General features: G+C 41.9%; 1 protein-coding gene across 48 annotated transcripts; it reads right to left on the bottom strand.

The window, feature by feature from the left end:
- Positions 1 to 860: 860 nt before the first annotated feature.
- mia2 (MIA SH3 domain ER export factor 2) lies at positions 861 to 20,428 on the bottom strand. Of its 48 annotated transcripts, none has more exons than XM_085766590.1 (31): positions 19,920 to 20,428; positions 19,604 to 19,737; positions 19,127 to 19,213; positions 15,743 to 17,989; positions 15,644 to 15,679; positions 15,371 to 15,442; positions 13,087 to 14,953; positions 12,774 to 12,950; positions 12,416 to 12,513; positions 9,956 to 10,087; positions 9,741 to 9,762; positions 9,520 to 9,608; positions 9,269 to 9,340; positions 8,515 to 8,625; positions 8,330 to 8,401; positions 8,101 to 8,205; positions 7,854 to 7,976; positions 7,392 to 7,568; positions 7,196 to 7,286; positions 7,045 to 7,112; positions 6,876 to 6,946; positions 6,684 to 6,785; positions 6,492 to 6,588; positions 5,060 to 5,127; positions 4,825 to 4,910; positions 4,632 to 4,745; positions 3,843 to 4,001; positions 2,635 to 2,808; positions 2,500 to 2,552; positions 2,206 to 2,398; positions 861 to 2,114 (listed from the first exon to the last, which is right to left on the bottom strand). In XM_085766590.1, the coding sequence occupies exons 1-31, from the start codon at positions 20,038 to 20,040 to the stop codon at positions 1,888 to 1,890; spliced, it is 7,245 nt and encodes a 2,414-aa protein (XP_085622716.1). In that variant the 5' UTR covers positions 20,041 to 20,428; the 3' UTR covers positions 861 to 1,887. The 48 variants fall into 48 exon arrangements, with proteins under 48 accessions (XP_085622716.1, XP_085622703.1, XP_085622712.1 ...); XM_085766577.1 differs by having other exon boundaries at positions 13,087 to 15,190; positions 15,335 to 15,442; XM_085766586.1 differs by having other exon boundaries at positions 15,371 to 15,511.
- Between the last annotated feature and the right edge of the window lie 27 nt (positions 20,429 to 20,455).

Genomic DNA, 20,455 nt, shown 5'->3' on the forward strand with positions numbered 1-20,455 from the left:
AAATTTACATTTAAAACAAACCTGCCAGTGATAAATGACATGACACATCACATATCCCTGTAGTTGTTTCATGGCTACAGGAGGCATTAAAAGGTGACAGGTGGATACATCAAAAAAAAATATCACTTCATGTATGTACTTGCCTCTTAATGTGACTAGATCTAAATATGGTGACATTAAATATAGTCAAGATGAACCCTGGTGAGACAACATGCAATTATAAACTTCTATGAACAACTTTTTGAAGCCAGAACCAGGCTGCTGTTATACGATCAAAAGGGCTGTTTGCTTTTTGCTCATTTCAAAAATAAAAGCTTTAATGATGAAGGCAACAAAGTGTGAAGTTCACTTGAAAGCAGCAGCTGTGATTCACCAAGCAGTGAAAACTACAATCATCAGTTTGGCTAATGGCCTCATTTGACTTCTGAGGAATAATTTTGAGACTTGTAGCCACTTCAATACAGTGTCATGTTTCTGACATAGGGGAGAGTTTTGAGTGCATATGCTCTGCACTAGAAAACACTAAACCCACCTGCTTATCCTTTAATAACATTGTTGTGTTTACTTTCATGTTCTTTTCCTGTTGACTTAAAAAAATGTTTTTGTCTAAAACGACACTGTTTGGTTTGGTCCTGTATTATTACATATGAATTGTTATACGTTTTATAATTTTGTTTACAATAATTTAAAGCACATTTAATACTGAAACTGAATGATTGACTCAATGACTGTATTAAAACAGATCAAATTTCCTGTCACATTCCAGCGTTTTTTTTTTTTGTCAAGGCAGATGTTCAATTCAATGCAAAATAACCTGAACATAAATAAATACAATATATAAGGAAAATATGGAGACAATGACAATTTGACAAGTCTTTATTCATCTATTAATAATCACTTTTTACAAAATTCACATGAGTTTTCAGCCTCTCTTTCAGTCCACTTGATTCACCAATCTGTGACTGTCAGGATGAGTCACATCTGACTGCTACAAAAGCACAAGTGTCTTCTAAAAAAACAGTCTTTTCAAGCATGAGCCATATGTAAAGTCATTGTAACATGATCAAAACTCTGAATCCTCCACATCCTGCGAGAAAATCTGTGAAATTAAGTCTTGCACTTAAATTACATTTGAAGAAAACAGTTTCATTTGACCTCTAGGGAATTTCCAGGAGGGTGTGAGGTCAACTCAGCTCAGTCACAGAGAAAACAACCACACCTCCAGATCCTGGTGTGATCCGATTTAACTGCAGCTGAATCTGGGTAAACAACAGCACAGATGCTAAAAGGCCATTTCAATAGTGACCACGGCAAGAATGTCGGTATGACAAAATATATGTTTTAGGTGTAAAAAGCTGTATTTCCTCCCAAATAGTTTTTCTTTCTGATTCCATACGTACAATACTTCACTCTCCACCACATGCAGCATCTGCAAATGCACATATTTCAATCTAAGCCGCATTAAAACCTTTCCGGCAGTGTCAAGCTCACGAGGAGTTTCTGGTTCATGTGGCAATAGCTCCACATACAGGTAAGAATCAGGCTGTGTGCTGTTAGCATGACTCTGCAACAAGGGCTACTACCTGACAGGGAATGTAGCTGGATGATGATGGAGCTGAAAGCAGGATTAACAAAGAGCGAGAAGACGGAGAGAAACGAGGGATGTGACAGGAGGAGAAAGACATACAGCAAGAGGCTAGTGAAGCCTGATGTTTCCTGTCTGCTAACACTATTCATGAAATATATATCCTGGTTAATAAATAGATGTTACAGCAATTTGTGGAAAATACAACCTGCCCTTCATCCCTCCATTGATCCATCCATCACTGAGTTGAATCTTAACCAGAAATGCATCGTCCCACAGCTCAAGTAGAAACCTGGTCAGGATCAAATGGCGTCTTCAGGTGAGATCCGGTGCTCCTCTGGGGACTGGCTGTGTGGTGGGGAGGGCAGGGGCTGCTGGGGAGGAGGACCCATCGAAGAGGGTGGGAGGCCGTCGGGTGGAGGGGGCCGCATGGGGGGAGCATAGTGAGGGTGACCACCTGGAGGAAGAGGAGGTCCACCGGGAGGGAAACGAGGAGGGAACATCACCCCCGGGGGCGGAGGGGCCCACACTGGAAGCAAAGCAGAAATCACAGAGTTCAGTTCACACTAGTGAAACCTGGAGATGAGATGGTTTGTGCCATGAAGAGAGCTGCAACTTACTGGGCCTCATGGGGGGGCCACCCGGTCCCCTGGGAGGGTAGAAGTCAGGAGGCGGGGGTCCATAAGGTGCTCTTCGAGGAAAGGGACCATCCATGGGGCCCATGGGGCCCATGGGGCCCATGTGGGCTGGATGGTGTGGGCCTCCCATCCTTGGATCTGCTTCAGGGGGAGTCCTTCGATCACCCGGAGCAGGCTGGTGATACATGTTACAAAAGGTGAACGTCACAGAGGCTTCAGTTCTCAGGTAAGACTCTACCTCCACTCTTATTGGTTCCAGAGCCTTCTGTCTCTTACCTCTCTGTGCTCCTGCTCACCAGGTCCAAGGCTGTTTTCTCTGTATGAGCCGTCTGTGACATGAGAAAGTAAAATTATACAGATAGGAGCATAATGAAGCCTTGATAAGATATTGTGCAAATTCCAGTCACTCACCTGCCATGTCCATAGGGTGGGGAGGACCTGGCGGGCCAGGGGGAGGAAAGCCCCTGGGAAGGGGAAGAGGAGGACCAGGTGGGAGGGAGCCAGGGGGGGGCAAATGGCCCAGAGGTCCTGGAGGAGGTCCAGGTCTCCTGTACAATGGACCTCCTGGTTCTGGGAACATATAGCCTAAAAGAGAGAGAGAGAAAGAACGAACACACCAACATGTATGAGGATGGGTCAGTATTATAGAAACAGCTCCCCCAACAACAAAAATCATGTAGCTATTTTTGGAGGTTTCTCCATTAAGTAAGTGAAGTGTGACATTGTGGACTCTGGACGTGAGGTGTCTGATGTTGAACGTCTGTTGGACATCCATTTCAGGATCATGTGACGAATTACATGATCATGGTACTTAATAAACAATCTGTACTTTCCAACACAATCCACATGCACTGTAAACATGCACTCAGCATTCACATGCACACTGCATGGCTTTGTCTGCTGGCTGATGCAGGTGCAACAAATAACTTTAACGACGGTTGTGCTCTGTTGGTCCAGGACCTAGTGCTGTGCATGCTGGCCTGCTGTCATAGCAACAGAGCCATAATTAATGTCATTAGCTGCACCTGTGCATTGACTGCAGCAAGTCAACATGTTCTCTGTGAAAAAACCCTCTGGGTTTCAAAACAGTGTGTAGACACAACACCTGCAGAACATATGTCTCAGTGAGCTGCAACACATTAAGCATTTACACACAATTAGATAATTTATCAATGCACAGTCCATGACACAAACTGTCACATAGTGAAGCCTTGAATAAATAAATAAATGTTCCTTCCTGCAACCTGGAGGTTCATTCTCACTTTGATGTGCAGGATCAGCAGGATAGAGTTATTTTATTTTCATCTTTGCAGTCACAACTCAGCGCTAGTTTTGTCAGCACAGTGCATTGTTTTTATTTAGGTCAACTTCAAAGAACTTACTTTTCCTTTTCACAGGACAATGAAATAAAAACATTTTAAAAAAATAAATAAATAAATAGCATGAACAAAGTAATAGCTCTTTGGGGAGTTGATCTCTTACCTGCTTAGTGTAAAATAAAAATGGGGAAATACATAAAACATGTTTGTTAAATATGATAAAAAATCATCATCAACAAAATAAGTAGTGGTCCTGCTACAACCTCTCTTATTCATTTTCTTACGTATACACACACGCACCTGGAGGTCCTAGGGGCCCTGGGGGGCCTGGAGGCCCTGGCAGCGGTCCCCTGCGATCTCTCTCCCATGTAGGTGAAATTGAGCCGCTGTCTGAGTGAGGACCTCCACTCCGCTCCATCTCCCCTTGGCCACCTGGGGGCTCCATGGGACCACGGCCCACTGTGGATGAAGACGTAGTACAAGGGAAAGAAGAAAAGAGAGAGGAGCGCAGGGAAGATTGAAGATGTTCACGAGCACCAGAGAAAGTGAGAGACAGGCAGAGAGGGATAGAAGAAGACAAAGAGAAAAGGGAACCAAGAGCCCAACCATGAAATATCAGATTGAAGACAATTAGGGCAGAATGAGTGTGAGAGGGAAAAAGAGAAAGTACAGGAGTACCATGTCAATGAAAATGAACTGAGAATTTCAAAGACACATCATTGTCATATATTCTACAGACTTTGCCTCATGGACTCTGCAAAGTGCCAACAGCATGCCAGCATACAGACCATGCTACTACATGTGTTTCAGCATTGGCAGTTTATCATGCTGCAGCCAGCTGCTTCTCTACAACATGCTGCCTGTGTTCACTGTAACACTTTTGTAGGACTGAATTACCAATGCACTGCAATGAAAACTACATGTGTTTATTCAGCTAAATGTGGTACTTGGAGAAAATGACAATAAAAAAGCAGAGAAGATACAATAAGAGAAGTGTGTGGATGAGAATTTTGTTTTGTGTATAGTTGTAGGTGAGCGTAAATTAATGTGAATGGCCATTTGTGCATGTGCATGTGAGTGTGTTTATACCTCTAGGAGACAATCTAGCAGGTGGTCCGTCCATCAGGGTAGGAGGGGACAGAAAAGCTCTGGTTTCTGATGCTGGTCGTCCCAGGGGAGAGGGACCATACGGTGACCTTTCAGCTGAGGTAAAATAGAGTTTGATTGAGACCAAAGTCAAGGTAGTGTATGATGACTGGTGTATGTGTGTGTGTGCGCTTACCTCTGAAAGGCAATGGTCTGGCCAGACTATCTAAGGCATATGGGTCTTTGTCAAGGGCATCTAGTTTGAACTGTGTGTCTGTCAGCCTGTAAATAAACAAACCTCAAGTTAATCTTTTTAAAACATTTTTGCTGCCTATGAACCGAAATGTGTAAAATGTATTAACATAAATATCAAAGGACAGGTATAAAGGCCTCAGAAAATATCATATTTTTTAATTGAGTGTTGTACTTACTTCTGTCTTAGGAGGGCGTTCTCTCTCCTGATGTCTGCTAGATCTCTGTCCGCTGCTCGGGCTGCGAGCTGGAAAATCAAGCCAAGATATGGCATGACATACAGTGGCCCTCATTTATCAAACTTGCGCAGGATCTGGTGTAGATTCTGGTGTAAATATCAGTGTACGCCAAGTGTCACGTGTGATTTACTAAAAGCGTGTACGCTGCTGATTTCGGCATAGAACCGGCGTGGTGGTGATAAATCCGGCGGCTGAAAACGAGCGTCATTTAAATGTCACGCCCCGATATATTCCTGCTTTAGAGGCGTCGCCCTGCCCCTTTTACGACATGGAGACACGGAAGACGGCCAAGAAGAGGGACTTTACTGGCGTTACCGCGTTGAACAGGGAGAGGGCGGCAACATTAAATATCTGGACATTGATAGACTGATAGTTTTTGTGATTAAGCGTCATCCCGGTGGATGGAGGCTGCAGACGCACATGTCACCGACCACGTCAGGAAACCCAGCAATCTAATGAAATGCTCCTGCAATTTACTAAACACAAGTGATTGAGGAGAAATCACAGGCATATTACTGCTGCGAACGCTACTTTATGACCATCAGCACCGCTGGCATGGTTCGGCTGATGGAGGGATGTGAAACACCGGCTCGATCTCCCGCTGACAGGTCCCGGTGACGGGGAAAAAAAAAAAAAAAAACACTTCGCCGCGGAGATCAGCTGCACCTGGACAGGCAGCGGAGCCCCCCCCCCCCTCCGGTGTCCGGTAGAGAGAGAGACTGAGGAGCCGTCCGGTCATGCTCTGGTGCAGGAGATGTTGGACGTTTGTGTGTGTGATCTACAATAACAGGTCTGTCTGTCATTGACTGTTTCTGTTTACACAGCTGATTAACGAGCATCTGTCACACCGTGGTTTTTAATTCATCTCAGTTGCTCAAAATAAAAGTCGAGTTAAATTTTCAACACGGACTTGCTGGTATCGTTTCTCTTTTTTTGGCTACTTTTTATCTTTTTATCAATATAAACAACAACAACATGTGGTCCACATCGCTGCGTTATTAGACTATGGTTTAATAATCATTCTGACACAGCAGCACTCGTTTCTGCATGTTATACGCTGGTTCCAAATGTGCGTACACCTGGTCAGAGCTGGCGTGAGATTTGTGCGTACCGTACGCTCACGCTCAGATTGATAAATGCCGATCCTCGCGGTGAATTTGGTGTACACCCATTTTTTTGGTGTACGCAAGTTTCATAAATGAGGGCCAGTATGTGCACATATACAAATATACGGTGTGCTTGAATATACTATTAAAGTAATGTGAATAGTCATAGTATTAAAGATTAAGAGATATTTACAGAAACAAATGCATTTACCCAGTCCCCAAATACATCATAACATTCTGTTTATTTCAGGTGGACTTTTACTAACCCAGTTATTGTGAGCTTTCTTCTCATGCGCTGATATCTGGGTCTGGTAAGACTGTTTGGTCTTGTCCAGCTCCTCCTCCATCTCCCCTGCTCGTTGTCTGTAGAAACACAATGATGTCATTGATGCTTACAAATGCTCTGGGGATATTACATACTGTTGAGATGTTTGGGAATAGTTGGCAGAAGCAGCTACCTGTAGTTGTTGAGCTCCTCCATAGCCAATGCAATGTTCTTGTCTGCTTTATTTAACTTCTCTTCTTTCTGCAGGCGCTCCTTCTCCTCCACTGTCAGCAGTCTGCAGATAAACAAACATCAGCATCCAAATTAGCTGTTGTTCAGCTTATTCAACTGAATTCAAACCTGTCATCTTTCTGGGTGTCTGTACCTGTGCAGCTTGAGCTCATTTTCCTGGTACATTTCTGTCATAATCTGGAGTTTCTGCTGTAATCGTTGGACCTAAGCGCATGTGAGCATAATACAAAGTATTAGTTCAAATGTAAATTAATGTAGGAGACCATTAAGATACAATAATACATTAAGATGAGGTCAGCTACCTCATCTGTGTAGTGCTCAGCATCTGACTGCAGAGATAACTTCTCGCTCTCCAGGTCCTTGATGCTTACTGCCGGAAAAAACAAAGACATGTAACAAACCATCAAGGATAATGTTTACACAGATTATTGATTATCAGTGAAGCTGACTCACCTTGTAGATCTTCTTTTGCTTTGACTTCATCATTCAGTTTGGCAAATACCCTGTCCTTGTCTTCGTCTACTGATTTAAGGTCTGCATTCAGCTACACAAAACACACTGGATATTAGCAGGTGTAAAATATTGTCCTATTCTTATCAACCCGCTCTACGTCAAAAGCAGCCCGTTTGTGTCTATTTTTGTCACATACCTTAGCAGCATAAATAAGTTTCTGGACTTTCTGGAGATGGCCTTGTGAGTCCGTTACATCCCCGCCTCCATTCTCCTCCTTTCCATTAGACGTTTCCTTCTCTGCTCCTTTCTCACCTTTCTCTTCTTCCAGATCTGAATCCCAACCTTTCATCCTCAGCAGGCCGTCTGTCAAGGACTGGAAGAACACAAATATTTGGTGTCAACCACCTTTTCATCCAATGAATCATGTCAAGTAATAAAAACCAAGTCCAAAACACTATAGTTGGGTTGGGTTTTTCACAGTGGTGTTCTGATATCAGTTTGTTGGTAAGCCACAGAGGTTGGGACGAAGTTATTGGATTTTCAATCCAACTAGTTTATTGTAATTGATGTGTCAGTCACTTATATATTATGTTGTGATTGATTCATTGCCCAGGCCTCTTTGAAACCCAGTTTTACTCATTATAAGAGCCAACGATACCTTTATACGCTCATCCTTATTGGCCACATCCTGCTGCATCCCGCTGTGAGCAACCTCACACCGTCGCATCTCTGCCTCCAACTCACTCACTCTCTCAGCCCATCCCTCCACCTGCTGCCTCAACTGCAGAGAAGAAAAGGGCAGAGAGGTTAAATTAATATTAATCTATTTCAATTTTGCTCACCCTATACCAAACACAGTTATATACATATGTTTTGTGTGTGTGTGTATATGTTCAACATCCCACCTGAGCATTGCTCTCCTGTAGCAGTGTGTTCTCCTCTCCAGCTGTTTCCAGGTTCCTCTGTAGTCTGTCACTGTTCATACCATACACTTTTAGAGTAGTTTGTGCCTAAAGACAGACAGGCGTACGGCTATTATGTCATATGAAAATACAAACACTACAAAAAATTAGAAGAGGAAGCAGCACATGAGAAATGACAGAGAGGGAAGAAAGCAGGAAAACGTGGCTGCACCTGCTCTTCCTGTGACTGGAGTTCTTTGGTTTCCTCCTCAAATGTTTTCATGTTCTCTTCAAGCGCTGCTATCTGAAGGGATAAACAAGAAAAAAAACAAAAACAATCAACTCCATCATTATCAAGCCCATCAATTAACATAATTCACAATCTGATACTGTTGATAGTGTAGTGTGTCCTCTTACCCTCCTTTCTTGCTCCATCCTGTGTTCTCTCTGCTGGTCCAGCTGATCCTTCAGTTGGTCTAGATCCCTCTCCAGCTCCTTTTTAGCAATTTCTAGCTGTTTTGCTTGGACCTTGGAAAACAAGACAAGAAAATATGCTCAGGAAACAGGTTCAAAGGAGTCCAGGAGTCCATTGATGAGGCTGATTTATTTTTGAAATTGACCTTTGAAGCCACATGATGGCACTATTGACAAAAATGCATTAACAATAATATTACCAATACTATATCTTACATACAGTTTTGTTGTTCAGAGGAGGAGGATCACAAAGATAAATCAAATTTTACAAACAACAGCATTTTGGAAACTTAGACTCTGTAATCATCAAGCAGTTTGGTTTTACATTTATCTCCTTTGGAAAAAACATGAAGCCAAACACACAAGTGGCTGAAGCAAATGGACAGAACCTACAAAAATGTAGGACTAATTTTCAAAACAAACCACAACCAGCTTGCATCTGCCCTTATGATGGTTAAGGGAATTGCTTATCAATCTGATATCAGACCCAGAGATGGTTGGATATGTCATACGAAGCAGTGTGTCTGCCCTCCAGACCACACATTGTGAACAACTTTTCTGAAGTTGAAACACATGTTTACATGTACTGTACATTTTTCTGTTTATATTCCCCACACCTTCATTTTTCGTACATACATTTCCCATTGTGACAGTATGTAATTAGTATGTATGTAATTCTTATTTCTCCCTGCCTTACCTCCAGATGTTCTGTTTTTTGAGTTTGGGCCAAGACACCACTGTCCCTCAGTGAGTTCTCCAGGTCATCGTGCTACAAATATCACATAATAAGAAATATCACATATTAAATGTTGACATGAATCAGACAATGCATCTCCAGACATTCAATCAGACATTTTAGGCAACAGAAATGAGAACCCAGTATTATTTGGCCTCAGCTGAAAAGGCCCAGTCTCTGTCAGTGAGACAGGCCATGTCTTTGGTGCCTACCTCTTTTTGGCATTTACTGAGGGTTTCAAGGACTTTACACTTCTCATCGAGCAACTGTGCAACCTGTTCAGCCATCCACCGCTCTTTACCTGAAAAGCAAGAAACACAGTTACTGTTTTACTGAGTTTCTTGTTTATATATATATCATGATTACAGATGTATTATACAATTCTTATGAGTTGAAAGAATGAGATATGACGTAATAAGTAACAAGAACATACTTCGATACATTCTGCTTTTGACCTGTTGAGAAATAAGCAGAAAACAATGTTGGACAAGAGGTCATTTAGAGGACTGATGGGTAAACATATGGGCAGATTGCGAGAAAACTATGTATATTTTAAACCAACAATACAACTACTGCTCAACCATAAGCCCATGATATCATTATGCGTACATGTGATGCTGATGTGTACATATGTAAATGTGTACTCACAGAGCTATAACATCTACAGGTGAACAACAACATTGTCACCAGTCCCACCAGACTGGAGATAATGACCGGTTCCCAGGGCACCCCGTACAGGTCTGGCCCGGGTCTAATGTCATCAGGCAGCGATGATACAACCTGGACAAAGAAAAAAGGAAAAAGAGTGGATTATTACAGTTGATGTCAATGAACACCACTGGAAATACACAGACAAAATATGATTAACTTGGTTCACTCCTTTTCTAGTCAGCATAGTGTGCACAGTGGTTTATTCATTGTGGACATTAGATCTTGTATTCAACCACTGGATGACTACTCCTCAAACCATTTCTACTCGGTACATAACACTATTGACACTAACACAACACCATTCAACTTCCTAATAGGCAGTTTGTTTTCTGAATTGTTTCTTACATCTATGTGAGGACCTTATTTAAAAGAAAATCCTCAGTACACCATTCATTAGTTGCAGTATGAACACATGTATGTTAATACCTTACAGACTTGCACATTTACTACACAGCTGTTAGAGGTAACTGGTAGCAGTAGCGTATTTATGTGTTATCAGGGAAAACAAACAATTAAAGCCACCTTCGCTCAAAAATATTTGGAAAAGGTAAAAAGGAGGACACCACTCGAAAAGCGGAACAAATGTTAGTATCATTAGCTTGATAACTTATGACCAGCTAACACTGTGAGCCACGACAAATACATATGGAAAATCATGTAAAAAACAAACAGACAAAATAGTGTTGACAGCTGCTTGGTAACATTGGTAGGACACAATAGGTCAAAAACGAGTAGTCCATAATTATAACATTTAGCTACAAAGCTGCTGTGCTGTCTTCAAACACATGACAGCTCATTACGTTGATTCAGCTGTGGATGCTAGTTGGGAAATGCTAACGAAACCTGCCACATAACGTACATCCTTCACTTTCTCCACGGCGATGCTGTAGTAAGCCTCCGCTGTCGCCTGGAAGTCGACCGCTTTGCTGGCCAACTGCTCACTTGCCGAATGCGCCGCCATGTCCGTAATTTCATTCGGCTGATAGTTTCCTTATTTTATTTTTATTTTATTTTTTAACCAACATCAGGGACAGGGACTGGAGCCGTCAACCGGGCTAGCGGCGATTTCACATCCTACTCACAACAACCGACGTTCAAGAGTAGACCACATCCTGCTCACGTAATAGGGGGGGGGGGCGTATTGAATATCTCTTAAAATTTATCGTAACAACTTTAAAATAGGCTAATTGCACGAGACAACTACAATACGTTAATTATAATATATATTAATAATAACATGTCATATAAACATTTTTGTGTGTTCGTATGAATTGAGTTGTATGTTAAAACACCCCCGCTGCTGCGAATGGTTCGTTCGCAACGTCACCAATTGTAAAATGCCACACTGGCACGGAAGACTTTCAAAGTGACACCGTAAGAAACAGGTGTTTTAAAAATCATTATGGTATTCTGAATATTTCTTTTCTTAGTGAACCTCTTCCTAACTCATATAATAAACTCAAACTCAACATGTAATTATATAAAAAAGAATCCTCTTCCTCAATAAGCGTATGACCATGTGTCACCCATAGACTGTAGGTGTCACCTGCTTTGAGTAACAGCCACAGCCACAAGTCGGACACAGGTGAGGACTTGACTCCTACAGGCTCTCAGAGGTTTTTGGTTCTACTCACCAAACTGGCTTCATTTTCGTCCATTTGAGACGAGATAATTATTAATCCTTCCAAAATGTTTGAAACGATTTGTCTTCATTCAGAGTAGGTCGACCAAAGCTTGTTCAACGTGTGTAGGCTAATATAGACCGACCAGCACTAAAGAATGTGAGTGATGTTGACAGAGCCAAACCACCGGGACAGCTGAGACGTAGGCTAAAGTGAATGCCAGGGGGAGAGTCAGGTTGACATGTCACAAGTTCACTATCTTAAAGAACCAGTACCTCGCTGTTTGTACACACTTAAAAGAACAAATGGCCCTTGTACAGTAAAGGTTGCTCACTCTGGTCTAGATCAAAGTGGAATCAAGCTGCCTATACAAAAAGATCTATGAGCGTTTTTCATTCAACTTTTAGCCCTTTTCACCTGTGATTAATGAGTTGCACTGCAAGTGCTGAAAGGAGCCCTCATATGCATTGTAAAGTGTTTTATTAGGATTTAACACACTATTATACTACTATTACTATTATACTTCTTGTTTGCAAAGACAATCCTCTGAAAATTATAATATTTGTGCATTGTGTGTAATGATGGTAGACAGCAAATGTATGGACAATCAAGGAAATAAAGTAGTTGTAAAGTGTCAATATTCTCTACAGACTTCACCACTGATACTACAGTACAACTAGCCATAATAATATTACACACCCATTTGGCTTGGGTGTCATGATAATACAACTCACATTTGGCCTCCATGAATTGATACCTAATGGTGAACTCCTACCTCGACAGTAATCCAGATGAACTCCCTCACTGCAGCAAAATGAGCAGTTGATTGCTCAGTGATCTGGTGGACGAAGTCCAGGACATTCTTCATTACATCTGAAGTGAGAGTGACACAGAACATTACGACATTCAGATTTAAAGCTCCCCCTCTGTAATTCAATCCAATGTTTGTATGTGTTTGGTAAATGATACAAGTGTAAATTATTGTAAATAAACACTACAGTCATAATGTTCCAGGTTGTGTGTTGAAGACTGAGGATGCAGGTCAAGTAGCAGTGCTTCTTGTATGTCATTTATCTTTCTTTCAAAATCTTTAAATCCTCTTTAATCCATGTAGATACGTGAGTCATCCATACCCTCCGGTGGCTGTGGTGATCCTGGCTGACTGTGAGGAAGGGAGGCAGGGGGCACACTTTCTCCATCATGTCCTTCGTCCTTTATCATGTCCTCCACAGTTTCCCTCTCTTTTCCGTGCTTTTGTCCATCATTTTCCACGACCAGCCTTTCATTTCTATGGATGTCGCTATCCAGGCCTATGAAAAGATCGTTTGGAAATGCATACATTCAGATTTAGACAAATGCAAGTCAAAACCACATTAAAATGATTTAATCAACTGTGAATAATAATAATAATCAGCCATGATCATTGATGCAACATAGGCCAAATACCTTCATGCTTTTCTTTACTAGTGTCTGTATTTCCTGTGTTGAATGTTTTTCTCACTCTTGTAATCAGCATCTCTAGTTTCTGAAGAGAAAGGAGTGTTCTAGTCTTTTCCATGTCCTGCGATGCTTCTGCAGGATTCATGCTGGGAGGTGCCAGCGTCTCCCTGTGATAATGCAAAAGTCTTTCTATGTCTGACAGTATAGATTCATCATTATCGGGATCTTCAGTCGCAGTTTCTGAGCTTTCCAACATGAAATCCAAAAACTGCAGCTTGTTCTGGCCAAAGAGCTCCATCAAAATCATTGTCTCATCTGTAGTCAAAGAGGCAGGCAGGTTTTTGTAGAGGGTTTTTATTTGGACGGGGGGTTCTTTGTTTGGAGACGGAGATTGGGGCTGAGAATAGGATGGAGTTGATGTCTGGATTTCGGCAAAGGACGGAGGTTGTTGTGGCTGCTCCGTGGGAATGGTGACAGGAGAGTCCGTTTGCAAATCTGGATTATAAATCTGACTCAAATCAGCCGTGGAGTCCAGTTCATGTTCAGGGGTCAGAGAGGTCGGTGGTTGAGACGTCTCAATTATTTCAGTATCCACATTTAGGGCAGAATCAATGGAGTCCTCTGTTTCAGTGGTAGGTGCTTCACTGAAAAGGTTAAAGGCGTTTTTGAAAAGACCAAATGCTCCTCCATTTACAGTCTCTGCTCTTCTTTCATTGAGATGGTCAGATGGGAGTGAAGATCCAAGAGGATGTGGCACAGTTTGTCCAGAGACCACAGCCTGGCTTTCAACAGACCCATCAGATGTAGATGAAACCTCAGGTCCTCCCTCTCTCCTGGATTCTCCACCAACGGTATCATCACCAGAGAGGTCGGAGGTCTGTACTTCACCTGGACGCAACTCACCATCTTGTCTGTTCTCAGCGGTCTGACCAAGTAACGTGTCATTAGGCCGATCGTGGCGGCCATTCTTACCTGAATGGGACAGATCGGTGAGTTGAGTCTGGTCAGCGTCTCCACCATCAGCAGGTGTGGTCTTAACCTCTCCTGTCCTGTCATTCTGATTTCCTGTTTGGATTATCCCTTTATCTGTTGCGATCGATCTGTCCTCAGAGATGTTTTCATCCCCGTCTCTCACTGATTGATTGTCAGTGACTGGAGGACAAATCTCATTTGGACGCTTAAGGTCTTTGCTACTCCCGCTGTCCTCGTCATTGTTCACCTGCTGCGCTTCCTCAGTCAGCTTTTCCTCCACCTTGACCTCCTCCTCTTTCTCTCTTTCCTCTTTCTCTCTCTCCTCTTTCTCACTGCTGATGTCCCTCAGGTTGTTGTTCATCTGCTCCTCTACATGAGACGACTGCACCTGTTTCTCTTCAATTTCCACATTTTTCTTTTCTTCCTTCAACTCATTCTCCTGAGGTTCTCCATCCTTCACCTCTTCTGTCTCCCCCTGGTTCTCTTCTTCCTTCAACCCTTCCACCTGCTCCTTCTTCTCTTCTATTACCTCCTCTCTTTTCTTGTCTTCCTTCAATAGCTCTACCTCTTCCTGCCTTTTCCCATCTTTCATCTCCTCTTCCTCTCTTTTCCCCTCTTCCCTTAAAACCTCCACCTCCTCCTGCTTCTCTTCTATCTCCATCATCTCCTCTCTTTTCTCTTCCCTTAATACCCCCATGTTTTCCTGCTTCTTCCCTTCCATTATCTCCACCTCCTCTTTTTTCTCTGCCACCTTCTCCACCACCTCCTCCTGCTTCTCTTCTTTTATCTCCACCTCCTCTCTTTTCTCCTCTATCTTCACTATCTCCACCTCCTCTTGCTTCTTGTCTTCTTTTATCTCCTTCACCTCCTCTGTTTTCTCTGCCTCCTTCAAAACCTCCACCTCTTCCTGCTTCTTCTCTCCATTTATCTCCACCTCCTCTCTTTTTACTTCTCTCTTGAATACCTCTACCTGCTCTTTCACCTCCATCTCCACCTGCTCCTCCTTTTCTTCATTTATCTCCTCAATGTTCTCTTGTGCCTTCAAAACCTCAACCTTATCTTTCTTTTCTTTTATCTCCACCTCCTCTTTCTTAAAAACCTCAACCTCTTCCTGCTTCTTCTCTTCTTTTTTCTCCACCTCCTCTCTTTTTACTTCTTCCTTCAATACCTCCACCTGCTCTTTCATCTCCATCTCCACCCACTCCTTAGTTTCTTCATTTACCTCCTCCATTTTCTCTTGTTCCTTCGAAACCTCAACCTCCCCCTTTTCTTTTATCTCCACCTCCTCTCCTTTCTCCTCTTTCTTCATTATCTCCACCTCCTCTTGCTTCTTGTCTTCTTTTATCTCCTTCACCTCCTCTGTTTTCTCTGCCTCCTTCAAAACCTCCACCTCGTCCTCCTTCTTCTCTTCTTTTATCTCCACCTCCTCTCTTTTTACTTCTTCCTTCAATACATCCACCTGCTCTTTCACCTCCATCTCCACCTGCTCATTCTTTTCTTCATTCACCTCCTCCACTTTCTCTTGTTCCTTAAAAACCTTGACCTCCTCCTTCTCTTCTTTTATCTCCACGTCCTCCTTCAGTATCTCCACCTCCTCCTGCTTCTTCTCTTCTTTTATCTCCACTTCCTCTCTTTTCTCCTCTTCCTCCAATACCTTGACCTCATCCCTCTCTTCTTTTATCTCCTTCACCTCCTCTCTATCTACAATCTCCTTCAACACCTCCTCTTCCTCTGGCTTCTTCTCATCCTCAGTCTGCACCTCTTCTCTTTTCTCTTCTTGCATCAATATCTCCACCTCTTCCTGCATCTTCTCTTTTTTCACTTCTTCTACCTCCCCTCTTTCTCCTTCTTCCTTTAACTCCTCCACCACTTCCTGTTTCTCTTCTTCTTTTATCCCCTCAATTTCCCAATGCTTTTCCTCTTCCTTTACCCTCTTCCCCTCTTCAGGTATCTTCTCCTCTACTTGCAGCTTCTCCTTTTCTGTTAACACCCCTGCTTCATCTTGTTTTTCCTCCTTCATTCCCTGCTGTTTCTCTTCCTGTATCTCTTCCTCCACCTTTAATCCATCCTCTTCTTCACTTTGCTTCACCTCTGTCTTCTGCTTTTCCTCTTGTGACTCCTCAGTCTTTTCCATCTTACTTTCTTTGTCTGACTCAGTAGCTGCCTTAAGGACACTTTCAGTTGTAAACTGTCTTTCAGTTTGAGCTTCACGGTTGTTTTCTGTCTCTTGTAGTTTTGCATCATCTTCAATTTTTGTCTGCGGAGACACAGATTCCTGATCTCTGTTGTTTCCCGCTATTGTGTTCTCAATAGAGGAAGCTGTTTCTCTGTCCTCCCCTGAATTCTTCTCAATCAGACTCTCAGTAGTTTTATTAGTGTCAACACCCTCAACATCTCCCTCCCCCTTTAACTCAATATTCTCTGCCTCTGTTCCTACGATTTTATCAGCCACAGCAAGCTTATCAGAGCTGTCAGCATGTGTTCTTGTACTCTCTCCTGCTGATTCATCAGTTTCTCCATGAAGAACATCTTTACTTTTCCCCTCACCCTCATGATTGGCATCACCATTTTCACTGGACATGATTTCAGCCCCAGCATCAACTCCACTCCCTGCCTTACTTACAGGTTGTCCAGTTGGGTCTGAATTGAAATCCACAGAACTAAACTCAGGACTGATTGATTCATTTACTGTTGATTTGGGCTCATGATGCTCTTCATCTTCCACTGCAGCAGATCTATCCTCATCCATCATTTCACCTTCAGTCTGGGACTTTTCCTCTACCTTGATCTGAGGAGAAGTTTCTTTTTCATCAACCTTGGATGCGGCGTCAGCAGGTAAGACATCCTCCTGATCCTTCCTGCCACCTGACAGTGCGTTTCCAAGCCACTCCAGTGTCCCAATCTCTTCCTGCTCTTCTTCATGTAACTGGCTGCCCTCTAAGTCCAAAGACATCCTTCTGCTCCTGAACACTTGTGCCTCGGTTCCTTCCTCCATTTCTTCTCCTCCATCGTTAGCAGAATCAGTTTTTGTTTCTCCTCCAAAGCCAAGCCACCCGGTCATGGTTGAAGTGTAAGAATCGTCATTTTCTATGACACCTTCTTTATTTTTCACAGCATCATCAGATGCTCCCTCTCCTCCAAACCCCAGCCATCCTGTCACAGATGAAGTTAAAGAAGGTTTGGATTGTGCTTCTTTTATCTCACCTTCTTTCATTTCTTCATCCAAACAGTCAGACTCTTCCTCTTTTCCCAGACCTAACCATCCTGTCATAGATGAAGTTAAAGAGGATGTACCTTGTGTTTCTTTTCTCTCACCCTCTTTCATTTCTTCATCCAAACTGTCAGACTCTTCCTCTTTTCCCAGACCTAACCATCCTGTCACAGATGAAGTTAAAGAAGGTTTGGATTGTGCTTCTTTTGTCTCACCCTCTTTCATTTCTTCATCCAAACTGGCAAGTTCTTCCTCTTTTCCCAGACCTAACCATCCTGTCACAGATGAAGTTAAAGAGGATGTGCCTTGTGTTTCTTTTCTCTCACCTTCTGTTGCCTCTTCGGCCAAATTGCCAGACTCTTCCTCTCTTCCCAGATGTAACCATCCTGTCACTGACGAACCAAGCCAGGAAGAGGAGGGAGACCCACCTTGCTCGTTCGGAGCTGCAGGATTCTCTTGTGTTTCCTCCTGAGTCCCGGCAGCAGCATCACCAGTGTTTCTGTTTTCACCTCCTGTTGTTGTGCTGCCAGGTTGCTCTGCTGAAACTGGTACCTCTGCAGGGGGATCTGCTGATGTTTCAGCATTCATGTTGTCGGCGTGTAGGATGGTTTGGGTGGACTCTGACTCTTGGATTTGGATTTTATCATCCCCATTTTCATCATCATTGTCCAGATCACTGGAGTCAATAGGATATCCGGACTCATCCATACAGAAGAAATCAGATTTCTGAATGAGGATGAATTTATATAACATTAAATCAACAATCACAAACCTCTTTATGTTGTTTAACAACAGTCTTTATGCTGTACTTAACCCTCTATTGCATGAAATATTACTAAGGCGTGGTAAAAAATGTTTTGCATGTTTTTATTACTTAAAATTGTCTAAATAACAGAAATATTAAAAAAAATCTTAAATTTTTTGTAAAGGGGGGGTCGTTGGTAAATTGTTGCCATATGGCAACAATATGCAATCGTGGAAAGTCCCATAAAATCAACATTTTTGGCCAAAAACTAATTTTATTTAAAGCAACACTCAACAAATCCATCTCATACTCAACCAAAACTAACAAACAAACATTTATACAATAAAAACATTGTATAATTTCAACAGTCATCTAAAATGTCTGAGAACCTGGAACATGGAACCCGTCTCAATGAAGTACATTGAATCACTCATTTTATTTCATTTCATTCAGTTATCTAGAATATATAAGTGCAAGTCCATTTAGATAATATGTTACAAAATACCTTTAATCACAAAATATGAAAAAATATAATATTTTTACCTTTAAAATATAAGAAAAGGTTGTAAACATAGTCTCAGGGTAGGTTTATGCTATGTAAGTCAATGGGTTGAATGCACCAGGAATTTTCCATATTTGCATACTGTTGCCATATGGCAACAAATGTATTTTAGCATATTACAAAAATACTATTACATCAAAACTGAATTAAATGTTAAAAAAATAAAGTTTACTTTCCCCAGATAGTGATTTCAATTTTTTATCCGATGAAAATATTCCAAAATTCTGAATAAAAGACAGTCTTCGGGAGCCCCACACAATGATGTTTACATGGCAAGTGTCCATGAGCAAAAGGGACTGCCAAACAGGATGTCCTTCAAAGTAAAAGCCCCCTTTTCACACCTAACTATAAAAACCAAAAAAAATATCATAGCTTTTTAGAAAAATGAAGATAAAGTAATTGTTGCCATATGGCAACACTATGCAATAGAGGGTTAATAGTTTATTCATGTGTTGTAAGACAGAATGGATCAAAAACATAGATTATAAATGCATTATACTTTCTACTAATTTATAACATGGTAAAGGTATTATGTTTTGTATCAAAGCTCATTTACCTGTGTTTCCACTACTTTCTCCATGGTTGCAAGAACCTCCTCCTCTTCCACAGCATCCTTTGGGAAATATCCAAACTGTTTGTCAATCTGAAATCAGAAGAAAATAAAACACCACATGGTCAAATGGGTCATTGTTTAATCTTATCAGTAAAAGCATTTCAGTTTCATTGTTAAATCAAAAGTAGTGGTAATAAGTATCCACTCATTGTTTTATAGTTGATAATTATATCTTTAAATGTAACGACAAAGGTCATTGTCTTTATCTGGGACAATGTTACAAGCTGCTATAGTATTAACATGACTCAGCCACTCATTGCTAACCAACTATTTGTATTATAATCAAGAGTCATCTCTTTAATCTAGACCCTGTAGTAGGCCTACTGAAGACTGCTTGAGCTGGGAGTGTTGTTGTAGCCTATATTGTGCTCTAAAGCCAGAGGAAGACAGACTGATAGACAGATGGAAAAGAAGACATACAGAGCCTGCCCAGAGGTCTTCCCTCTTTCCAGTCAGCTTGTGGTAAACAAAAATGGTGTCTCCTCGTCTGAAGCTCAGGAAACGGCAGTCCTTGCCATTGTGGTCCCTGATGGCCTGCACCCTGCTAAACATGCCTTTACATAAACACAAACACACAGAGACAGATAATGTCATGGTGGTACAGACACAAAGAAAGGGATTGGAATAAATAATGGAGTGAGAGATTAAAGAAAAACACTATTCTCATAAAGATATAGGCTATTTGAAAAGACCAAAATATTTCATGTTCAGCTTATATAAAATTGAATTGACTTACTCTCACATGCAGGGTCTCCACAGATCTTGAAGTCAGACAACAATCCCAGGTTTATGTGAGGAAAAATCACGAAAACTATGCTAGTAATCCGCAGGAATCCGTAAACCTGTGGAACAGCCATTCTTGGTGTTTTGACAGGAGTGTATCAGGAGAAAATGTCCATATTGGGGGGAAATAACTGCAGCTGGCTGTGCTGTCAAGTGGACATTGCCTCTAAGCTGCTGCTGTCCCGAAGACTCAGTGGTAACAGCTGAGATAAGATATAAAGCTAGCATGAGGATAATCATTAACATGCAGGAGTCTCTTGCAATATAAAGTATTATCAAATAATCAGAAGTTTTTTTTTTCTCTACTTTGGAGTTTAATGTCAGAGGAGAAAATCTGCAATTTAACTTTACTGAGAAATGAATAAACAAACGAGGCGGCTGATAAAGCAGATGTCCAACCAAAAACCTACTCGTTTTGTGGACTTCGCACTTTAAGGACTTTGCTTTTACCTGAAAAACTGACAACACGTGCGGCGTGCATCACCATGA

Source organism: Trachurus japonicus, chromosome 22 (genome assembly GCF_045865225.1).
Source record: "Trachurus japonicus isolate A0001 chromosome 22, Traja_1.0".
Classification (NCBI taxonomy): domain Eukaryota; kingdom Metazoa; phylum Chordata; class Actinopteri; order Carangiformes; family Carangidae; genus Trachurus; species Trachurus japonicus.